This window comes from Puntigrus tetrazona, chromosome 6 (genome assembly GCF_018831695.1).
Source record: "Puntigrus tetrazona isolate hp1 chromosome 6, ASM1883169v1, whole genome shotgun sequence".
Classification (NCBI taxonomy): Eukaryota; Metazoa; Chordata; class Actinopteri; order Cypriniformes; family Cyprinidae; genus Puntigrus; species Puntigrus tetrazona.
The window spans coordinates 12,074,869-12,097,679 of NC_056704.1; the positions used below are offsets into that span (position 1 = coordinate 12,074,869).

The 22,811-nt window shown below is 36.5% G+C and overlaps 4 protein-coding genes across 6 annotated transcripts; 1 reads left to right on the plus strand and 3 right to left on the minus strand.

Moving 5' to 3' along the window:
* The first annotated feature begins 581 nt into the window (after positions 1–581).
* atg4b (autophagy related 4B, cysteine peptidase) lies at positions 582–7,160 on the plus strand. 3 transcript variants are annotated; one of them, XM_043241353.1, is made up of 13 exons: positions 582–697; positions 1,722–1,823; positions 1,906–1,977; positions 2,086–2,184; positions 2,259–2,360; positions 2,457–2,529; positions 2,684–2,763; positions 3,695–3,894; positions 4,060–4,138; positions 5,367–5,512; positions 6,157–6,213; positions 6,310–6,400; positions 6,502–7,160. In XM_043241353.1, the coding sequence occupies exons 1-13, from the start codon at positions 688–690 to the stop codon at positions 6,573–6,575; spliced, it is 1,185 nt and encodes a 394-aa protein (XP_043097288.1). In that variant the 5' UTR covers positions 582–687; the 3' UTR covers positions 6,576–7,160. The 3 variants fall into 3 exon arrangements, with proteins under 3 accessions (XP_043097288.1, XP_043097287.1, XP_043097286.1); XM_043241352.1 differs by lacking the exon at positions 582–697 and adding an exon at positions 711–853 and having other exon boundaries at positions 2,086–2,178; XM_043241351.1 differs by lacking the exon at positions 582–697 and adding an exon at positions 713–853.
* dtymk (deoxythymidylate kinase (thymidylate kinase)) lies at positions 7,109–8,672 on the minus strand. Its single transcript, XM_043241357.1, has 5 exons — positions 8,402–8,672; positions 8,021–8,129; positions 7,808–7,898; positions 7,422–7,619; positions 7,109–7,347 (listed from the first exon to the last, which is right to left on the minus strand). Exons 1-5 carry the CDS (start codon positions 8,529–8,531, stop codon positions 7,237–7,239), a joined length of 639 nt encoding a protein of 212 aa, XP_043097292.1. The 5' UTR covers positions 8,532–8,672; the 3' UTR covers positions 7,109–7,236.
* A 740-nt stretch (positions 8,673–9,412) lies between these two features.
* Positions 9,413–12,725, minus strand: agxta (alanine--glyoxylate and serine--pyruvate aminotransferase a). The gene is made up of 11 exons (XM_043241354.1): positions 12,529–12,725; positions 11,832–12,024; positions 11,490–11,554; positions 11,317–11,417; positions 10,639–10,709; positions 10,474–10,558; positions 10,294–10,392; positions 10,041–10,110; positions 9,856–9,951; positions 9,639–9,767; positions 9,413–9,539 (listed from the first exon to the last, which is right to left on the minus strand). Exons 1-11 carry the CDS (start codon positions 12,685–12,687, stop codon positions 9,432–9,434), a joined length of 1,176 nt encoding a protein of 391 aa, XP_043097289.1. The 5' UTR covers positions 12,688–12,725; the 3' UTR covers positions 9,413–9,431.
* Positions 12,726–13,355: 630 nt separating this feature from the next.
* zgc:103559 lies at positions 13,356–19,872 on the minus strand. The gene is made up of 11 exons (XM_043241350.1): positions 19,539–19,872; positions 18,371–18,522; positions 18,091–18,205; positions 17,203–17,349; positions 16,952–16,997; positions 16,764–16,857; positions 16,464–16,650; positions 15,486–15,624; positions 14,422–14,594; positions 14,227–14,259; positions 13,356–14,152 (listed from the first exon to the last, which is right to left on the minus strand). The coding sequence occupies exons 1-11, from the start codon at positions 19,683–19,685 to the stop codon at positions 14,006–14,008; spliced, it is 1,380 nt and encodes a 459-aa protein (XP_043097285.1). The 5' UTR covers positions 19,686–19,872; the 3' UTR covers positions 13,356–14,005.
* Positions 19,873–22,811: the final 2,939 nt, after the last annotated feature.

Below are 22,811 nucleotides of genomic sequence, written 5' to 3' on the forward strand. Positions count from 1 at the left end.
TGATTGATTACTTGATATCGTTCTTGATTTCTAAAAGAATATCTATCACTTGACATGTTTTTATTAGACTGAATTTGTAATGTATTTTCACTTTTCACTTATAAATGTTTTTCATTATCACCTGTCCCTGTCTGTATATCGCCCCCCCCCCATAACATACAATTAAATTAGCCAAAATATATTTTATGAAAAAAAATAAAAAAAAATAAAAGGAGGACATAACTGACATTACGTCAGCTTCACTTCAGCTAAACTTCCTATTATATTCGTATTCATATTATATACAGTTTTAGTTAGTTGAAGAGAAATGGGTTAAAATTGCAGGTATTAGTAGTTAACTATACTTTTTGCGCAAAAACGTCAGCGATAAGTTAGTTTTATGGTAAATATCTTCGACACAAAACATTGCTAACCAGAAATGCCATTATGCATTAAATAGCACTAGATTCCTCTCGATTTATTGTAAGATTTCCCAATACTCTGGCTTGTTTACATCCACTTCCCAGAGAACAACATGTCCCGCCTTTGGAGAAATTCTATTAGTCAAAAAGACCACAAAATTTATTGGCTTCATCTGATTGGTTATCTGGGTAATGACGCATTCTGACCAAAGCGGAAGTGCTGTCCTATTGGTCAGCGCAGTATGAGGAACACTCAACAAACAAGATAGGCTGAATCACTGTCGGGATGGATGCAGGTAAGAAAACCGCAAGAAAACAATTCATTTGCATTTCTTTCACCCGCCCAGATGTCATGAAATTGTTAAAAAGCAGAATTCTTCTATCGTCAACGAAGTACGCGCCTGTTATCGGAGAGGCCGCCTCTACAGTTTGGGAATTTGTCGTTAAATATGGTACATAGACGTCCCAACTGCTGCCAACTAGACAGTAAAGAGAACAGTCTGCTGTCTAATGACACAGAATTATCTTTTAACGTTAGATGTCATTGCACAAAAATGCTCCCGCCGCCCGTCAGAACTGTTTGGCTGTATCGGCTGTGTTTTAGAGTCTAGTCAGCTGCCTACCTTGAGCATTTTTTGGACATCACAGGAGCGTGCCAGCGCACCAATGATAGCGTTCAGCTGGAGACGCTGTAGGGAGGCTGTCGTTATCAATTTCTGCATACTCCAATAATCTGTTTTCCAATAGGTTACCGACAGGATAGGGACTTTAACGTGCCGTGTTGTGTCTTTAATGCCTTTGGTGCATGACATCCTTTAGAATGAACAATTTTGTAGGCTTTTTAAAAAGCGTGAAACTTACGGGGCAACGTGAAGTTACACGTACACCTCGGTAAAAAAGCAAGTAAAATACTTTCAAATAAAGTTCAATTTGTTAATTAGTTAACGTGTTATGTATCAACTGAAAATTATAAATGACTATTAATCTAGGTTAATTTATAAATACAGTTTTAGTATTTGTTTCATTCATACTTAAAGAACTATTTCATAATCTTGACATACTTAAAATGCATATGTAAAAATGAAAACACGAGTTCAAATAAGTTAACACTTTATTTGTGGTATGTCTTTAATAGCATTTGGACAGATCTCTCTCAAAATACATTGTTTAAAAAAAAAACTGGAATGATTACAAGTTTAAAATTGTAGATGATGACAGATGGATGGCTAAGCCTACAAACAAACAACTGAAAAGATGTCCAAAACTGTATCTCTTTTTGTTATTGAGCTTCCGGTTGGTCATTGGCTTTTCTTTCGACAGCTACTCTCACATACGACTCATTGCGCTTTGGAGAGATCGAAGATTTCCCAGAGACTTCAGAACCTGTCTGGATTTTGGGAAAGCAGTTCAGCGCTCTAACGGGTGATGAAGCAGGACACTTTGAAGGTTTCCTGTTTTTGTGTTTGTCTCTTGATTCATGGTGGGGTTTTTTTTTGCCTTCCAGAGAAGGATGAGATTCTGGCAGACGTCACCTCACGCTTGTGGTTCACGTACAGAAAGAACTTCCTGCCAATCGGTGAGAGTCCGAGTCCTCAGAGTCCTGATCTAACTGTCCAAGTGTTGCATTTAATTATTGGATAGTCTGTTTAGTTTTACAGATAGTTTAATGGACGTGATGTTACAGGTGGCACCGGGCCCACTTCAGACACCGGCTGGGGCTGCATGCTTCGATGTGGACAGATGATTCTTGGGCAGGCGCTGATCTGCAGGCACTTAGGTAGAGGTAAGACAAACCTGTGTTATGAGGCTGCTGATTATGGTGTCTGCTGTTGTCTGAGATGGCTGTGTTTTTATTAGACTGGACATGGAGTCCAGGTCAGCGGCAGAGAGCAGAATATATCAGCATTCTCAATGCCTTCATTGACAAGAAGGACAGCTATTATTCCATCCATCAGATAGGTACTACTCCTCATCTACCTGCTGCCTGCTTATTATAGGAATAGTATGAAAGTTACTCTTTTGATGGGTAAGTTACTGCATTGTTGTTTTCCTCAGCTCAAATGGGTGTTGGTGAGGGCAAGTCTATAGGCCAGTGGTATGGTCCAAATACAGTGGCACAGGTACTCAAGTAAGTTGGCCAAGGCAAAATTTTAATAATCACAATCATACAATCAAGGTACATGTTGCAACTGGAATATGTTAATAAAGCTCAATAATCCTCAAATAAACTACTTTGCTTGACTGTCTTTGCATAAAATCAACTATACTTTGTGCCCATCTAGGAAACTGGCAGTTTTTGATTCCTGGAGCCGACTGGCAGTTCATGTAGCTATGGACAATACTGTGGTCATTGAGGAAATCAGTGAGTTCTCTTTCATAGGGCATCTTTAGTGGGCTTAGATGGACTCTGCAGACGTTTGCGTTTGATTTTTTTTTTCTGCACTAACCCAAGAGACTATGTAGCCTATTACTCTTTATAGTAGCCAAAAGCATGATGAAATTAGCCAGTACATTTATAAAAAAAAAAAAGTACTCTCCTTTGTTATTCCAAACCTGTGTGACTTTCTTTGTTTCGTGGAACATAATAGAAAGTATTTTTGCCTAATGTTTTGTCTAAATTGTCTTTTAAAATGGAAGTAAATTCAGCATTCCTGTAAATACCATTAAAATGTTAATTAATCAGTGAGTATTTATCCCCATTCTTTAGTATCACATTCAGAGATATTACAAGGTATTACTCTAAGGCTGTTTTTTATTTTGCACCGTGTGATGGAACAGGATTGGCACGTTCTTCCTTGCTGAAGCACTAAAAGTGAAGCAGTTCCTCCTTTCAGAGAGGTTCAATGAGATTGAGGTCAAGACTCTGACTAAGCCACTCAAGGGCATCAATTTCTTCATTTCAAGCCACTTCAGTGTTACTCAGTCAGTGTGCATCGGGTTGTTGTCCTACTGAAACGTCCTCAGTTTATAGTTTCTGGCTAAAGAGCGTAGGTTTTTATCCAAAAACCCCAGGTGTTATGCAGCATTCGTCAATGTTAAGGGGACCGCCTTTGCTGACGTGCTAAAAAAGAGTGCATTTAATCCTTCAAATATTCGATTGCACGTTGCGTCTTTGGCACTTGCACAGAAAGAGACAGCATTAACTGTAGATCAACCGTGCAAAACCTGCTGTAGCTCAAGTATAGCATGCACTGGGCAAACAATTGACTTGAACAGTAAACGTATATAAACCATTTTACAGGCTTTTGTTTTGAACATGTTTTGGCACGTTTTTTTTCCTTGGCTGTCTATAGAGAGGTTGTGTATGCCGTGGCTGGACTTTGACAGGGGTGCATGTGCGGCTGCTGAAGAGCCCCTGGAGATGAATGGAGATCTGGAAGGGGCTTGCGCTCTGGCTGAGGAGGAGACAGCTCTGTGGAAACCGCTTGTTCTGCTGATTCCACTAAGACTGGGACTCAGTGACATTAATGAAGCCTATATTGAACCACTCAAGGTAAATCTATAACATTAGCTGTCGTGTGACTAGATAAAACGCTCAACTGTTAAGATCAGACAGTAGGTTTGAGTAAGATGCTAATTCTTCACGTGCTATTGCTTTTAATGGTAACCTCTTCAAGTTTGCTGACTGTTGGACTTCTTCCTTGTGTCTTATCCACAGCAATGCTTCATGATGCCTCAGTCTTTAGGAGTAATAGGTGGGAAGCCGAACAGTGCTCACTACTTCATTGGCTTTGTAGGTAAGCAGAGTTTTTTTAGGCTAAAACTATAAAAAGTCTGTTCTGAGAGCAAAGCAAGTGAATGAATGAACCTTTCGTATAAGCTAGTTTATTATTTAGATGCCAACATATATGTGTGACACGTCCCTATTCTTAGAACTACAAACAAAAATATTGCTTGACGTGTATCTCAGGCTACATTCATTTAAACATTTTGTTAATTACAATGTGCTTTAGAGAATTGAATTATTTTTTTAGCTCAGATTTTTTAATAAAGAAAGATAAACGTATATGGTGATGAAAGCCAAAATATGAAATGACGCGTTCATGCTGAAAGCAGCAGTGTCATTAAAGCGATGACATAGAACAAATGTGATAGCCCTTGAAATGTAATATGTATCAGCTTTAGACTTACATTTGGTTTTTAAACACTGAAAATGGGCAGAATTCAACCAATTGGTTACTGAGTCACATTGGGCTCATAATATCTCGGATGAACCATATAGGGCCTTAAAAAAAAGCTAATTGAGAAAAAGTTCAAAAGAAAAGTTTGAGAAAATAATTATAAAATGATATATTAAGGTATTTTTAATACTTCTTGAGTTACAGACCTGCACACTTTGAAAAAGTAATATTTGTGGCACTCGAGTATGATCCAGTGTATGTGAATCTCTTAGCTGTTAAATTGGTACCAAATACTGAAAGCCAAGTTTCACATACTTTGACACTGCACACATATGCAGCAATAATTTTTTTCAATAAGTAATTGACAAAGTCAAATTTTAGGACTTAAAAGTCAACTGATATCAGTGTAAAAATAATATAATGATACTGCAGTCTTTCAAAATGATATATGTATATTTTTTACCATCCTGTAATTTGGCTCCAAATCTTGGGTGAAAAAATTGCCATTTACATAAAAGTGCATTACTTTTACTATACTACTTATTATTTTGGCTTTCATCACTATACAAGTTTATCTTTCCTCAGAAAAAAAAAATTGGAAAAAAAAAAAAAAGATAAGTTTGAGCCGGGGACCACTGATTGTGTTGACACGGAAAGACCCTATTATGAAAGTAATACAAACACGTCTTTGTTCATCTGAAGTTCTGAAGCACAGCCGTTATACTGTGGCAGCTAGAAGGTTCATCTGTGGTTTAGTACACATTATATAAATGTTAAATGCCGTATGGATGTATATTGGGTTTCAAACTGCTTGGTTATCTTTTCTTATTGATGCACTCTCCAGGTCATGAACTGATTTATCTCGACCCTCATACCACTCAGCCAGCTGTGGACCCAAGTGAAGACGGTCAGTTCCCAGACGACTCGTACCACTGCCAGCACCCTCCCTGCCGAATGCACATCTGTGAGCTTGACCCCTCCATTGCCGCTGTAAGTAGAGCTTAATGTGTAAGACACACGTTCTTCATTTCAGTATCATTTACCTTCTCCCAGTACTGCTTAAATGATTAAACCCTTTTATTCCCACGTAACTTTTAACATTGAGACCAAAATGTGTTTTTTTGGTTTGAATGGTCTGAAAAGATGTTGATGCGCATAATTGCTAGTAATTAGTTCCAGATTCTTGATTTAAGTAAACATAAAATTGTCAAATCAATAGACCTGTTTAATTCTCCTAAAATACGATGTCAGTGTCAGAATAATGTACAGAACCATTATTAAAAAGTCTTGTGTATATGAAAGTAAAAATTTGATGGTGGGGGGCATTACTTTTATTCAACAAGAATAAATTAATTCAGCAAATGTGAGTTTGTAATGTAATAAAAAATGAAGTTTGCATGAATTATGTACTTTTGAAATTGCTTTTCAAATCCAGTCAAAATGTATCATGGTGTCCACAAAAATATTAAGCTGGACAGCTATGTTAACAGGATATGTTTCTTGAGTACCAAATCATCATCATCGCCTAGTTTCCTGATCAAAATGTGTGCTCACTAGTCTTAGGCTTGAATTGTTTAGTAGTTATTGTTAAATTTTGAGTAACAGCATCATCTATGCCATTTTCTGTCCATCAGGGCTTCTTCTGTCAAACAGAGGATGATTTTGATGACTGGTGTGCACAGATTCGTAAGGTACTTAAGCCATATATTAAGTTAAAATTTTTTGGTAGCCTCAGTTCATGTTTGTAACTCCGGACCGCTCATTGTTGTGTTTTTTACCTCGTGCAGGTTTCAAACTGTAGAGGTCTTCCCATGTTTGAATTGGTAGACAGCCAGCCATCTCATCTAATTACCGCAGATGTACTTAATCTCACTCCAGGTGATCTCTTATATTGTTTGTTTGCAAAATCAGAATTGCACGGGTTTGCAAAGAACTGCATGAATAAATGCACGCCGTTACATTTTATCTTGAATCTCCAGACTTTTCGGATTCAGACCGGCTCGAACGCTTCTTTGACTCCGAGGATGAAGAATTTGAGATCCTGTCCTTGTGAAGAACACTTGCATTTGCCAGACTTTCAAAATTCTGTGGTAGAGCCTCTTCAGAGGAAAGAGAAGGATACCATTGACGTCCAAAGCCACTGTGGCATAGTCACCTGCGTCAAACACACAGCTTTCTTCTTAAACAGCTACGCTGACTACTCCGTGTCACCCTGAGTGAGCCGAGGTCAGGTGTCATGCTCACAGGCACTCAGGATCATCAGTATGTATGTACTTAGTCGCATTTATGTGTATCCATATTGAGTCTTAACACTATAGATTAATTTTTAAGTGATATGGTGCCTTTTAACCCCCTTAACTTAAAACACAGGTTTGCCATAACACATTTTATGGGTTTGGTCTGGAGACCTGCTAATCAGATCTGATTTAGCGTTTACTCTTAACCAATGAAAGTCTGAATTTTTGGACCTGTATGAAATTGTAAATGACAACCAAGGAAGGTTGGCCGTTTGCAGAATGGGTAGGATAGCTTGTGTAATTATATAAGAATGATTTTGTCTTGATGTTTCAAATCTCTGTACACAAGTTTATTTTATGAATATTTATTTAATCAAATCATTAAAAAATTAAAACAATAAGGATGCGGTTTGTGCACTAATCTACTCGGTGACAGAACATTTAAAAGGCATTTATTAATAGTTTCGGGCAATCCGTTCACCTCCACAGCTCTCCAACCGGCTGATTCTCAGCTAAACGGATGATGTCTTCACTTAAAAGCTTAATATCTTTGTGCACCTCTTCTATGGTCCTTGCAGCATCGATGACCTAGAGATTAAAAGAGAGATTAAACTCACTTGAAGATGACATGTTGCAAAGTTTACAAAAATCAGGTGAACTACCTTCCAGTTGACGGAGTCGTCTCGCATGAGCTCTTCAAATCTTTGATGCACTGTCCGTTGGAAGGAGCTGGTTTCATATCGTTCATTTCCATATTGCCCACGGTTTGCTGCCATGTTGGGATTGAGCTGCAAAAACATCACCAGGTCCGGTTTTGGAAGTCCAATATCTGGATTCATGCACCACTCCAGTGAGAAGCCCTGAACACAAAACAACTAAATGAATGCCTTAACGAAAAGAAAGTAAACTTTGTGATATTACACAACAGTATGTAATGCAATATAATATTCATATAGTCTTCAATCACATCTTTTTGAAAACGGTAATGTGCATGGGCATACTTTATAATTTTTTTTTTTTTTCTTCAATATATAACATTAACACTCACAGGTTTGGCACTAGTGAATGCAACTCCAGAAAATGCATAACGGTCCACCACTATATTGATGCCTTGTTCTAACTTCTCTTTCAGCAGAGGCCTAAAGAAAGAAAACAGACTGGTTTGACAGATATACGGGTTGATGAATGATGAATTAATAAGCCATTGCCGGTTATGCACTTTACTGGATGAATGTACAAACACTCTGGAGAGATAACCTACACCATTTCCCAGCGGTTAGCAGAAAACAGCAGGTGAACAGTATGGTCTTCCAGATTGCTCTTCTTCTCCAGGTATGAACTGATCAGCTGACCGATTTTTGTGGTTCTGTCTGTTTAAAAAAAACCAACTTCTTCAGTACAAAAAATACAAACACTGACACGGATTAAGGCTGTGTCTCAAACCTCAGCGAGTTGACAAATCACAGCCTTCTTTATATAAAGAAAGGAAGACGGATAACATTTTAGTTTAGTTTTTTGAGACTGTTATTAAAAAAACTACAGGATGCTTCACTATAATTTTAATATTTTAGAATCAGAGACCGTCTAGGCAAGGCTTCACAGAATGGTTTAACGTGGAATAGCTTAAAACGAGTGAGTTTACCTGGAAACCGCATCATTTCTGCGGCTCGTCCGCTCTGCTGTAACGCATTCACGAGTTTTTGACATTGGGTAGTTTTCCCGGCTCTGTCCACTCCCTCAAGCACAATTAGAGCTCCTCTTCTGCAAGACATGGCTCTTAAAAACACGGTTTAAAAGGCGGAACGGCAGGGAGCAAATGCTGACAATGGCTAGCAAATTATTCCTAGGCCGTGATCTCTTTACGCGGTACTTTTCTTGAAAAAACAAAAAAACATACGTAACATCCTCCTTTACTACGGCGAGCGCAAACGGACACATCAAATGCGATTCCCCACGAATCCGACCTCCCAGATTAGAAACAGGTGAGGACGCCGTTGTTTATAAATGTTTATATCAACTTCAGACAAGAGATTTAGGCAGATCATGTAGTTATGCAATGTTATAGTAAAGTGCTAATATTTTTTTTTATAATTTCTGTGCCTTTTAATTCTTTTAAGTGTAGTTGTATATTATGTTGTCCTTAAAGCTGCACTTTGCAAATTAATTAGGAAAAAAAAACAAAACATTAAGATCTTTTTTGACAGACAGACTGATTAATCCTTTAAATCTTTCAGGAGAAAAACCACCTGCTGAAGATCAGCACAACCGCTTAGAGCAAAACGAGGGTGAGTAAATGAAAATACTTTTCTTTTGGCCAAATTAATCTTTTGATATTGCATATACCGTAGCACTTATTTATTTATGTATTTTTTTAAAAAATAGAAAATATACAGAAAATAACAGAACAAATGCCTGCTTATAATGTGCCATTATTTATTGATTATTCAAAAACAACAAAAAACAAAGATGAAAACAATGTTTACTTTATAGCAGTCTTTCACTAAAATTGTTAGCTAATATTGTAAGCCTTTGTTTTTGCACATTTATAAGTGTTTATATATTTGTTTGAGGAGGGATGCAAAGTATTTGTGTGTGTGTCTCCAAAAATAATGAAACATGACAGTTAAATGGTTAAAATGAATATTTTTTTTATTTGATGACGGGTCATGCCATCAGACTCTGCTTTTGTGACAGTGTTTCAGAGCATCAGCCAAGGCTTCCAACACCTTGTCCACATTGGCCTTGCTGCTGTTACATCCCATCAATCCCACGCGCAAAACCTGACAAGAAGAAGAGAAACAAAACAGTTACTGACCATAGAGCCTCTAGTTGTCCTGAAGTCTGTCAGTTATGATTAACTGAAACCAATAGCTTCTCACCATGCCAGCAGATGGTCCAAGACCCCCAGAGATTTCAATGTTGTAGGTCTTCATGATATACCCTGTGATTTCCCGCCAGTCATATCCTGGGGGAGCTACTATTGTGGTCACTGTTGGTAGTCTTGCTTTCTAAAAGACACGAGATGTTTTCAGAAAATGTAACGTGAGTTGTAGTAATTCTATATGTGAGCTCTGTTGTGAGCCTTCTTCTGCAAACCTTATCCTGCACAAACAGCTTTAAGCCCATTTCTTCTAAGCCTTTGTGGAAGTACTCTGCGACCTCTTTGTGCCGTTTCCACGAGTTTTCAAGACCCTTTAAGAACAAAATATATGGTAAACGTATGTTCTTTTTTTTTTTTTTTTTTATACAAAATTCAAGTATCTAGCAGAATATGATCTCACAGTCTCCGCGAGGATGGCCAGACTCTCACGCAGACCATAGAAAGAAGATACTGGTCCAGTGTGGTGATAACTGCACATTTACAGCAACTTTAACATACAGTATGTGCGCAATGTCCTGTTATCATTAAGTGATAGAGAATTGACTTCAGAAGTCGGAGCCTATTGATTTTTGTCTTCTTGGACCACTAATTTGTTTTTAATAAGGCCTCCTGTGTTTAATCAGCGCCTGTTAAATGTGACGAAAGGTTCTTACGTGCGCACAGGCTTGTCATCACAACCCCAGTAATTTGCCAACCAGCTCATGTCCAAGAAGTAAGAGATTGGTTTTGTTCTCCTGTTAAATATTTTCTGGCTGTTTTGTCAAAAAAAGAACATTTTTGTCACTGATTGATTTCAAAAAAACTAAGTCTGGTTCGAAGGTGTTTTGTCTCACCATGCTCTCTCACTAAAGGAGATTGGTGCAGTTCCTGGAGGTGCGTTCAAAACCTTCTGAGAGCCAGTATACATGATGTCAATACCTAGTGAGACAAACACGTCCTGAATGATGGATCCCATGCAGACAGTGATTGTATTGCAAGAACATCTAATGTGAGGATACCTTGCTCATCCATGCAGATAGGAGTACCTCCCAATGCTGCTACTGAATCCACCAGAAACAAGCAGTCGTACCTGAACGACAAAACAGAAATAGCATAGGGACCAATTCTAACTATTAACTAGTTGCTTATTGGCATGCATATAAACATATTGGCTGTTTATTATTGGTGCTTAAAGCACATATTCTGCATGACCATATTTTACAGCCCTAAGTTTAACATCTGCCTTATTAACAAGCAGCAAATTGAGCCAAAAGTCATAGCCAATGGTTTTTAAAAGCAAGAATTGGACGTTAAAAAGTGTAAGCATCACTGATATACTATTAGAGGTTTTTGCAAATATGTTGATTTTCATTTTTCATTTTTAAAATCTAGTCGGTTTGTTTAGTGTAATTGGCTTTCGCTGTATATTTTTAAGTTACATTTATATTTCATTTGAAAGCTTTGGAGGGATTGACAGTCTCCTTCTTGATAGCATTTACTTCAACATGAACCGTGTAGTCCAGTCAGCGTCAACTATTCTATCTCCTGGTTTTGTCAGAAGATGAAGACTGTTATACCGGCCAAAGGTATTTTGACAGGTATTTTATTTAGGTGATCACAAAGTTAGTAAAAACAAGATGCGAAACACGAATGAATTAGTCTACTAGAATAAAGTTGATTCAGGTTAAATGTCTCACTTGTGGCAAAGGTCACCTATGCCGTCTATGGGATGGACGACTCCTGTGGAGGATTCTCCATGTGTGAGAAAAAACACCACTGGCCTGTATTTATCTAATGCCTTTAAAACAAGATAAGCATTGTTGAACATATGTAGTAAATACATAAATGGTAAATGAAACATGATTTGTACCTGATCAATTTCCTCATTTGTGAAGTACCCACCAGCAGAGGTGTGAACTGTGTTCACCTTGGCACCTGGTGAAGAGTATTTGATATATGATGATCTTGATCACCTTTATACTAAGTAGGTCATTTTATCATATAATCTACCAAATTTTGATTAATCAAAACGTTTAGTCGCAATCGCAAAGTTTACCGTCAGTTTGATTTTGCATAATTTGTAACTAGCTGCATGATTCTTCCCTGCCACAGTCACCATCAGTAACCTACTCCTAAAACCTGAACATTTCTGCACTGCAGTGATACGTATCACGAAACAAGCTTTGAATTGAACTGAAAGCAGAATCTGGACCTATTCTCTCAGCTATCTCTGCAGCCCTCTCTCCCCATATGCCACTGACGGCTATGAGGGCGCTCTCTCCGGGCTCCAGGGAGTTAAAGATGGCACACTCCATAGCTGCATGACCTGGTCCACTCACAGCCAGAGTCACTCGGTTTCGGGTCTGAAATGCATACTGAATGCCACTTTTGATCTGATTCATAATCTGGAAGCAAAATGAGCATACAATGAAATCGTTTCATTCATAGATAAGGATTATGACATGATTATTTACGAAGCAGATTAACAAGATGCTATACCGGTTATTTCTTTCATCAGGTGAAATTTTACTAGCCATATTCAAGCCATTTTAGCTACTTGTGTTGCAGCTGTTTAAAGGGTTTAAAGCTCACTCAGAAATAAAAACGATGTCAGTGAACTCAAATTTATGTTGTTCCAAACCTGACTTTCTTTCTACTGTTGAACACAGAACTCTTTGCTAATTAAACTATTTTGGTTACATGTAAATCCAATAACACCGTTCCATATAAGGGCATGTCAGGTTACAGTGCATGTTTTGAACAAAATAAGGTTGAATAAATGATAATATTTGGGTGAATTATCCCTTTGAGCCAAAATTATTCAACATGGTAAAGCGTCATTAAAAATGGTGACCTAAAAAGTCAGTATTTCCTAGTATGCACTTAATAAACACACTGTACTGTATTACCTCAATGGTTTCTGCATGCAGGTGGCCTAGCATGGGCTGGGCTCCAGCTGCTGCGATCCGTGAGGGAACATTGGACGGTCCCGGTCCTAGCATAAGACGCTGGGGGACGGGGAAAGGCTGTAACAGGCATTCCGGTGGAAGAACAGACAGAGAGGACATAATGCTGCTGCGACACTGACAGACTGAGGCAATGGTTAACTCATGTAAACGGTGAGTAAACCTTTCACCTGTTGACCAATCATATCACTTTGAGACCTGATATACTGAGCAGTGACAGCAGCTGTTTAATTAACAAACGTTGTTTTCTTATTTTCTATTCAAACTTGTTCAACTAGTAAATAACACTTATAACGACATCACCTCAAATTGTGATTTATATATATATATATATATATATATATATATATATATATATATATATATATATATATGTATATGTGTGTGTGTGTAGTGTACATTTGGAGGATCAAAACATTTTATCAAAGTTATCCTAAGACAAGAGTACATTTTGGTTTTATGTTTATGACAACTATGATAAATGTTTTTATCCATCCTACTTCATATATAAATATGTGTGACTGTGTGTATATATAATATATATATATATATATATATATATATATATATATATATATATATATATATATATATATATATATATATATATATATATATATATATATATATATATATATATATATATATATATATATATATATATATATGGCAATACATTTTATCATTATTTTATGTGACACTTTGATCATGTCTGATTGAAAAAATAGGAGTAAACCACAAATATCAGTAAAAAGAATTTGAATTTTTTTTTATTAATAATGTATTTTTACATGTAAATCATTCACTTTAAACTTTAAAATCACAATTTTTTAACCTGGGTTAAACATTAGTTACTTCTATTATTTCCTGAAGAAACTTACATATAAAGTAGAGCATGTTTATTAACCAAATTATGTTAACTTATTATTAATTAACACATAAACAAAAATTCATCACATTCATATTTTAATGCATACTATTGTGTAAACTCTGTATTTTGGGCGTCTAAGAAATTTTAATTGGTTCAGAAATCAGCTTAATAACGTGATCCAAAAGCTCCAAGACATAACTGATCTTTATTTAAAATAACTTCTTTTATCTTCCATAGAAAAAAGAAAGAAAGTCATATGGGTTTGAAATGTAAATAATATACAAATATAGTAAATAATAACAAAATGTTCTTTTTTGGAAGGACTTTCCCATTAAAATAGTTTAATTTAGTAGTAGTAGTAGTTACTGTTTGTTTACATTATTTGTGCAAAGTGTTACCCAATCCATTTTTCAATATACCACACTACTTCACAATCAATTACATAAATTATACTCTAAAATTACATGCCACACGGCACCATTTTTACTGTAACACATGCTGATAATGCTAAGTAATATGAGATAATGTAATGTGCTTAATGTGCTTAGTTTACAAAGAGGATGGTGTCTGGTGCTGGATAAAGAGATGCTTTCCCAGAGGCTGAGAACTGAAAGAGCCATGACTATAAACCACCTTCCCGCGGACTACAGTGGCCTTCACCCTCCCTCGCAGAACAAGACCAAGGTACGGTGTTAACTGAAAAGAAAGAAAAAAGTGAAAAAAAAACCCCACTTTCTTTTACATGTTATGCTGAATAAAACTGAATCTACCTTGTTTTTGTGATGTATGTTATCTTCGTTCACCTAGGAAATGAAATGATATGCGTTCACTTGCAGGCTCCAAAAAGCTTTTGGTGTATTTATAGAAGATGACAGAATTTTAGCAACAAGCATGTTCCGTCTTGCTGTCAGTCGTTTTAGAGAATCTCATCTCAACCCCCTTGAGTGAGCGCCTGTCTTTCTCACCGTAAACTCTTTTTCTGGATCCCAGATGACTAAGTCTGCATCGTGACCTGGAACGAGACTCCCTTTTCGGTCGTCAAGGCGACAGAGTTGAGCAGGCTCTTTACACAAGAGTCTTACTGCGTCGAAAAATGAAAACCCTCTTTTAGAAGCTGATGTCCAGAACAAAGATAAACCTGTTGGTAAACAGCCAGATGACAATTTTAGTAACGCCGTATAAAGCGTGTCGCAGGTCTTTGCTTGCTCTAAATACACCGTGAACAGTGTTGCATTTGGTTAGCTTATGATGCCATTAATTTCTGCACAAATTCCTTTGGCCATAAAATATGTAAATTTGCTAATCACAGTTTACATATACAGTTCAAGGTGGAAAAAGTAAGTAAACATTTTTTGGAAGCAGTAACACTACCATAAGTAGTATAATTACTGATGATGAGACTCGCACTATTCCTCACTATTATTTAGCGTCAATCCAAAGGCCTATTTTCTTCTGCTGAACCCTTTTCGTTGTTGATTTACATCTGATCTTTGGGTCAGTGTCCTATTGCATCACTCAACTTCTGTTGAGCTTCAACTGGTAGACAGATGGCCTTTCATTGATGCAAAATGTTGTAAAACGTGATCTTCACCTTTCCATCAATGATAGCTAGCAGACCAGACACTTTTAGATTTAGAAAACTAGCTCTAAAACGCTAGCTTGAGATGTTGATGTTTGTGTGCCGTGTCATTCTCCTTAACCTTTTAAATGTTTTCTAGACAGCTTTGGTTATTTGTTGAAACGGTTGCTAATAGTAACGAGGAACACCCTAATCAGTCTGTGTTCGTCTTTTGTTGAGGTCAAATTTTATGACCAGTTGAGGCAGAATTCCATGTTAAATGCAAGTTCATATGCTTCATTAGTACAAAAGTAGATATTTGTTTAAGCCGATTCCAGTCTGGGACTCTATCTTGATCCCTGAATGTCATTTTTTTAGTTAATCATTAGTCTGATTGGTAAATTGTTGGTGGACCACTGTTTGCCTCACAAAGGACTTTGTCCATCATGTGAGTGATCATTGACAGCCTACCAAACTGCAGAGAAGAGATCCCTCCCCACGCCTGTGTGAAATCACCACTGTTTAAACACTTTAGGTCAGGTGTGCATGGCGAATGATCGGACACAACCATATCAATATCACCAGCTTTGAGTGCAGACCATAGGAGCTCTTAAAAAGAAACAGATTATAGTTTTACTATAACAGATTATGTTTGGAATGCACTATAATTAAGGTTTGTGGAAGTATATGAATAAAGGTTAAAAAAATGAGATAACTCTGTAGGAATTTAGTAGAGATTAAGTGATGCCCGATTTGTAAATAATTCATTTATATTCGAGAGTTCTGTGACAGAGAAGTCCGAGATTAGTCTTAATTTGGAAATTAAGATTCACCTCCATTTTTTTTATCTGTTTCGAAAGCCTATCTGGGTATGCTGTTTCGGTCACAGCCAAAGCAACATATTGGTTATGTGTGAACACACAAATCTGATTTAAATCACAATTTATAACGCAGACAGCCTGCCTGAAAAGATTCGATTTGAGGAAAATAAAAACACTGATTTGCTTACAGTCTGGACCTAGCCATTGAATCTGTTGATCCAGTTCACATAACTGGTCAAATTCATTCACAAACAAGACTGATATAGTTCCAAGGGACAACTGAGACTGGAGGCAAAAACATATCAGTAAATTTTCATTTGTTCCTCTCACAATATACTGTATGACTCCTGAAAACCTGAAATATATGTCACTGGTGGTTTAACATCCTTTTTTTGATTCTTGAAATCTCTTCATCACTTGTAATTGCATGTGAAAAAATTACCTGTGTGTTCTTAAAAATGTAGCTATCCTCAGAAGAAAGTCATTCATTTTAAGGTCATCAATTACTTTTATGAGTTTCAATGTCGATTTTACATTTTAGAAATATTACCAAGACCAATTTGTGCTGATCAGCTTTTTCTTTCAACCTGAACCTGTTTTCGTTGTCTGTGATGCTCATTGTTCTTACCCGGTTGGCTGTGTCTCGTATCGGGGGGCAGCATTTAAACTGAGTTGCACGTGCTGGAATGTCCTCTGCACACAGGCTGAGGTAGTGATGGGTGCTCTCTACAGTCAGTGGAGCTCCAGCCTTTCTTGCTGCCCTAATGAGCTCCAGAGGCTGGGCTGATGACAGATGCACAATGTGGCATCTTACTCTGATAAAAAGAACGGAAAAATGCTGACTTCTCACCTCATCTCTTGGCTGGCTACTCACAGTGAGCAGAAGCAGCTATTAGATAATCAAAGGTTGATTCTCATCGTAACATACTGATATTGTAAGCAGAGCTGAGTGACGGTACGGATGGCCTCGAGCTCCATAATGTCAGGCCTGGTCTTTAGGAAGGTGGAATATTCTTGTGGATCTGAGTTAGAAAGTAAAGCAGGAATTTCTATGTTTAAAATAATACACGTTCATGATTTCAAGTAGAACCATCACTGAAACAATCGGTCTCATACCCCCTTTCTCAGCAGCTGCATGCTGGACTTCTTTCTCTGCATGAAACTAAACCGAATAGGTTTCATTAATTTAAGTTGCACAATTATATTTCTATTATATTACGCCCAATAATAAATTATGTCTGACCAGATGCATTTTTTTCATTTTACCATTGGTACTGATTCTAAGTTACTCGTTATGGCAGAAATGTTTCATGAAATCAGATATCAGATTGAAATGATCGGGGCAAGCACAAAATGAGATGTCTCACCAGCAGAACGCTGCCTGTGCCCTGGAGCTGTTTCATAGCTGCATGCAGATCAGCGTCGCTCACATGAGGAAACTCATCCACCCCGCTGTGAATCAGAAAGCACTTAAATCCAGCAACGCCGGCGTGAACCATCGGCCTCAGCTCCAGCTGAGATTGACAAACAGAAAGTGAAGGCAGAGAAACAAAGAAAATATTGCTATTCATTTTATTTTGCAAATGTTTTTTTTATAGCAGTGGTTGGTGAAAAGTGAATCTTTAGGAGTGATTTGTTGAAGCACTTACTCAACTGATGCCTTCAAAAATGCTGAATCGTTCAAGAAACAAACAAGTAAATGGCTGTTTAAAGTAAATGTACTTGCTTCTTTTGAATAAGTACTTTATAACTTGTGTGCAATATGAATATATTTGGAGACAGCTGATGTCTTTTGCTGAATGTCTGAATCATTTACCCAATTGATTGGTTCAAAAATGCAGTTTTGAGGTCCCTGCACATGTTTGTATGCATTTTTCTTTTTTTCTTTTTGGTCTTCCTTTCCCATCAGAATGCTTGCCATGGATGCAAAATCGAACCTGATGCGTTTTATTTTTATGATGGAAAAATCCTTTGGATGCAGTGTGTAAACGTGACTGATACAACATGAAGTTGCATTTATTTTTTTAACATGAATAAACAGATAAATATCAAAGCATTAGTTAACCAACAACTGTCATTCACACATTAATAAGAAAAATACCTTTGTTGTGAAAGCACGAGTTCAATCTTTTGGTTATTATCAACTTTTAGATTGCATTCCCGATACTGAGTGACAACACTTGAATGTCAGGTGGTCCAAACAATAGGCTGAACTAACTGAAATGTATTTAGTAGTTTTTACAGTATGTAAGTACCTTGTTTCCAGGAATGACTCCTCCCCAAAATGCCGTGTCTACAAAACACTGTCCTGTAGCAGCATGCAGCTTCTCATGAAAGTTTCTAAGAGTCGTAGTGGGTGGGATGCTGTTTCTGTGAACCATTTATCAACCGTTTATCGTCGAGGGAGTGGGGGAGACTGGTAGAATTGAAACCTTTTTCATTCATAACTTATAGACTTCTCCAGATCTGTCATCCATTATAATTAAAAAGTCAGTTGAATGATTATCACCGAATGTTATTTGAGTCTGTACTCACAGAGGCATGTCTACGATAGTGGTGACTCCTCCAGCAGCAGCTGCTCGTGTGGCGGTCCAGTACCCTTCCCAGGAGGTCCGGCCAGGTTCATTAACATGCACGTGACAGTCCACTATACCTGGCATTATCAGACTGTTCCCCACATCCACTACCTGTTGTAAAGATGCTGTCTAGTTAGTGCGGGAGCTAATAATGTTCGACGTTTGGTTAGGTTGCTGATATATTGACCAAGGAATATTGTAAATAATTAATTTGTTAACACTATTTTAAGGTCTCCTACCTAGTTCCTTATTAGCGTGCATATTACTGGAATTTTAGACATTTAGTTGTAATTATCACATATTATTGCCTTATTCTACATAACCTTTAGAATTTGAATTTTATTGAGGCAGTCGATAGTAAATAAGTGTACTATTTTAAATAGTATTCTAAAGTGTTACCATATATTTAAGTGTTTATCAATAAAATATAATCTAAATCTTTTTGTTAGGATATATGTAAATATGCAAATATTATAAATATAAGGCGATATAATTTAATTATTCATATTCTACGTCCATAATCCTACCCGATACCATTACAAACTACCATACTAACCATTAATAAGCAGCAAAGTCCTAGTTAATCGTTTGTTAATAGTGAAGAATAGAGCTTAAAATTAAGCGTGACTGTGCTTGAACATACAGTAACAATACAGTTAATTGAACATTGATACTTATAGATATTTGTTTACTTTGTAGGCACATGAAACTGCAAAAAACAAACAAACAGCATTTTAACAATCTTTTTTTTTTAGCCAATATATGAAATAATTCTGAAAGAAAAATCATTAACAGCAATAAAAAATAAGGTAACAGATAAATTTGTGATTGTAATTAATACATTTATTTAAAAAAAATACCTTTGTTATGACAGCACGATTCAGCCTTTTGGTTCATATTTACCTTTATAATATAATTGACCCTTTCTTTAATGTCAGTGTAATTTTATTGAATTCACTATTATAAATATATATATATATATATATATATATATATATATATATATATATATATATATATATATATATATATATATATATATTTACACACACACACACACACTAGTGATTCTGGTTCATGTGGTCTCCAGCAGGTGGCGTGTGTCTCACTCTCTCAGTCTAGCTCACCTTTCCAGCTGTGTGCGCTGTAGCTTCTGAATCTGGCAGAATGCTATGAATCTTTCCTTCCTTTATTATGATAACCGCGGGTCGAATTTCCTCTCCACACAAAACCCTCTGGCTCCTCACAACACCGACAGTCGATCCTGGCTCCATGTCTTCGGTGTGTCTTATGCAGCCTATATGAGCTTCTGTCTTTCACCGTCCTCGCAGCAAAAGCTTTCACTTTCAAGGTCAATGCACCTCGTTCATTGATCTTTACGTGAGTGTCAGCAGAAAGATAAAGGTTCTTTGACCTGTACCATTTAGATTGCTAACAAAAAAGCAATTTCTTTTTAGAAGAGTGTTAAATAACAAGCAGGGTGGAAAAAAAACGTTTGAGATTGTTGTGTGGTAGTAAGATTGGATTCGTTTTTGGATTTGTTGAGTGTTGTGGACATCTGCAGGTTGCGTTATCCTGTATCATCGTTAGCAGTATTAATTTGAGTTAAAAGCTTGTCCCTTTAAGATGGTATCAGGCGTCAGGCCCACACCGGCACCCCTTTAGTTGGATAAATTATTCAAAGCGTTGCTCTACTGAGCTGAGACAGAGGAGCAGAAAGGGTTGGGAAGGAGAAAGAGACAGAAGGAGAGAAAAGCAGCCACAAGGGACTGCTCAGACTGGCATTGTGTCTAACTGAATGCTTTGGTTGCTCGGCGCTTGCTGTGCTTTCCTGCCTGGGACATGTCCCAGAGTAAATCAAAGAAATGTCCCATTTTCATTCAAAATCAGAAGAAAAAAGAGAAACTGTTGTATTTCAAAAAAAAAAAAAAACAATCAGTCAGTCTAAGAACTCAAACTCAAAAATCTGAATTACAATCCGTAAAAAAAACATACATCCCTTACACAGATCATTTATTAGGAATCTAGTTTTTAGTTAGTTTTTTGGGGGGGTTCACATTTATTCATTGGGGTAATGAGAGTATATTTTGTACCGACATTGGCTGTGTCAGTGTTTAATTGTCAAATAATGTTCAAAAGCAAATGCAAAAAAAAAACCCTAATGATTCTTATTATTAATGATTCTTACAAAATTTCACAAAATGTATATTAATTAGAAATTACACATATTATGACCTATGTGTAATTATATATATAGGAGTTGAGGATTTATTCGAAGAAAAGCAGGTTTTATTTCATGAACAACTATCACAAAATATAAAAACAGATATATATATATATATATATATATCATATATAACATTTTGTTTAATAATACTCTAATGAATTAGATGGAATTGAAACAAAGAAAAATAAAAAATAAGTCACACGCAAGTGGACCTATATGTCATGAGTTGGCTTGGATGGATTGACATTTATGATTTCTGATTGGTCAAGAACGATCACAGCACACCACAGCGGTCCAATGTCTGAGGAAGGGGCATGAGATAAAGAGTTGTTGGATGATAAAAGATAATAGAATATAAAGCGAGAGAAAAAAAAAAAGACAACAGAAAATGAAGACTCAGATTAAGTGAACGAACCAGCTCAATAGCTGGACATTAGAAGCTGTATTGTTTTGTATCTGATTTGAGCGAAACCAAAGCAAATACTGCCGTGGTATGTTCTGGATGTGCCATGGACGGTCTGTCTCCCTTCCCTCTATTGTACATGGATAGACCAAACAATTGCTTTGAACTGCTCACAAACACTGTCATCATTACAGCATTGAGAGAGACTGATGTGCTGGTCTGTTTTTCTTTCTGACGTATGCGGTGTCACATAGAAGCTAGAAAAATAGAAGCTAAATAAAAATCTTTTGAATCGCATACATAAGACGCCTGCTTGGTTATCCTCAACACTTTGTCTTTAATTCTCTAATATTATAACTTTAATTATTGATTTGTACTGTTAAAATACTTCTCAGGTTATTAGAATCCCAACATTGACCCTTTTTTCTCAGTAATGTAAACGTTATAAAGATACGCTAATGGCATACTTAAACCTGATTCCATAACGAGATGAATTTCTTTACTGTGTCATTTCCTTTTAGTCTAATTCATTTCCTGATTTTAGAAAATGCAACCAGAGGCTGAGTCAGAAGAATAGAGGTGGATTAATGTCAGTGGGAAAAGCTTGCTTTATGAATGTGTTACATGGGTTTACTGGATTTGTGGGGAGAGCACAGTCCAATTTGCTCTAATAGTTTGTGAAATGAGAGTAATCCCACTAGAAAGATGATTTTTCTTGACAGCTCAAAGGAAAGGCCAAAATGAGGTCAATATTTTTTAATATCAGTTCATTTCTATAAAAAACGAAGTTAAAAAAATCTACTATAAATCTGTCTGTCCTTCCGTTCGTCTGTTAGTTAGTTAGTTAGTTAGTTAGTTAGTTAGTTTATATTACTGATGGAACATTAATGCTTAGAAGTTATAATGGTGATAATAATAATAACAATAATATTCATTTGTATTTCAAATTTAGTTTTATTAAATAATAACTTAAGAAATTATAGTATAAATATAGAGTATTCATAATAATGACCAAATTTTACTAATTCATGAGCATGAATGGGATGCTAAAGTTTAGAAGTTGATGTCGTAGTAGTAGTAGTAGTAGTAGTAGTATAATAATAATAATAATAATAATAATAATAATAAATTTTTCTTTCAGCTATCTCTAAACTTGCATAGAAATTAAGATTTGTTTATAACCAAAAATTAAGGACAAAGTTTTAACCTTAAATGAACTTCAGAATAACCATTGATGGATGTTAAAGATTAAAAGTCAATGTAATCGTCATCATCTGTCTTCTAGCCGTTTGTCATCGTGCACTATTTGTATATATCTTCACAGCCGTTCACAAACTCCACCACAGACGAATGCTATTCTGTAATGCATATTTCATAAAGGTATATGAATGTGCTTACTTAATATCATAAAGAATCAGTTTTTTTTTTTTTTTAATCTGGTGTAATTTTCGTTAAATGTCTTATTCACTTCCTCACTCATTCAAAAGGTGAATTCTTCTAAATACTAAATATTATCTTAAAAACCATATTGTACATTTTACTTGGTTTCTTTTGACGTACCACGCACATGCAGTCCGGCGTTAGGCTCTGAATCTCATGTTATGTAGAGCCATGTTTTTGTGTGTGTGTGTGTGTGTGTGTGTGTGTGTGTGTGTGTGTCGTATCGTACTCCTCGGGGAATCTAATCCCCATCCCCTCACCCCCTCCTCCTCTCTCCTCCCCCTCTCGCTCTCTTCCTCTCTACTGCATTGATGCTACTGCCTTCCTCGG

What these genes read in the sequence shown, in the direction of transcription:
- agxta (XM_043241354.1), bottom strand. Translation starts at nt 12,687, where the DNA reads ATGTCCTCTCTGTCTGTTCTTCCACCGGAATGCCTGTTACAGCCTTTC. An exon ending in ATAGGTGACCTTTGCCACAA is followed by an intron (nt 10,710 to 11,316) that starts GTGAGACATTTA and finishes TTTGTCGTTCAG; the next exon opens with GTACGACTGCTTGTTTCTGG. An exon ending in TATCTGCATGGATGAGCAAG is followed by an intron (nt 10,559 to 10,638) that starts GTATCCTCACAT and finishes TTGTCTCACTAG; the next exon opens with GTATTGACATCATGTATACT.
- dtymk (XM_043241357.1), bottom strand. Translation starts at nt 8,531, where the DNA reads ATGTCTTGCAGAAGAGGAGCTCTAATTGTGCTTGAGGGAGTGGACAGA. An exon ending in CATTCACTAGTGCCAAACCT is followed by an intron (nt 7,620 to 7,807) that starts GTGAGTGTTAAT and finishes TTTTGTGTTCAG; the next exon opens with GGCTTCTCACTGGAGTGGTG. An exon ending in ACGACTCCGTCAACTGGAAG is followed by an intron (nt 7,348 to 7,421) that starts GTAGTTCACCTG and finishes TTTAATCTCTAG; the next exon opens with GTCATCGATGCTGCAAGGAC.
- atg4b (XM_043241351.1), top strand. Translation starts at nt 754, where the DNA reads ATGAAATTGTTAAAAAGCAGAATTCTTCTATCGTCAACGAAGTACGCG. An exon ending in ACAGTGGCACAGGTACTCAA is followed by an intron (nt 2,530 to 2,683) that starts GTAAGTTGGCCA and finishes GTGCCCATCTAG; the next exon opens with GAAACTGGCAGTTTTTGATT. An exon ending in TGTACTTAATCTCACTCCAG is followed by an intron (nt 6,401 to 6,501) that starts GTGATCTCTTAT and finishes TTGAATCTCCAG; the next exon opens with ACTTTTCGGATTCAGACCGG.
- zgc:103559 (XM_043241350.1), bottom strand. Translation starts at nt 19,685, where the DNA reads ATGGAGCCAGGATCGACTGTCGGTGTTGTGAGGAGCCAGAGGGTTTTG. An exon ending in GCACAGGCAGCGTTCTGCTG is followed by an intron (nt 16,998 to 17,202) that starts GTGAGACATCTC and finishes TATTCGGTTTAG; the next exon opens with TTTCATGCAGAGAAAGAAGT. An exon ending in TACGAGACACAGCCAACCGG is followed by an intron (nt 15,625 to 16,463) that starts GTAAGAACAATG and finishes GTTTCTTTTTAA; the next exon opens with GAGCTCCTATGGTCTGCACT.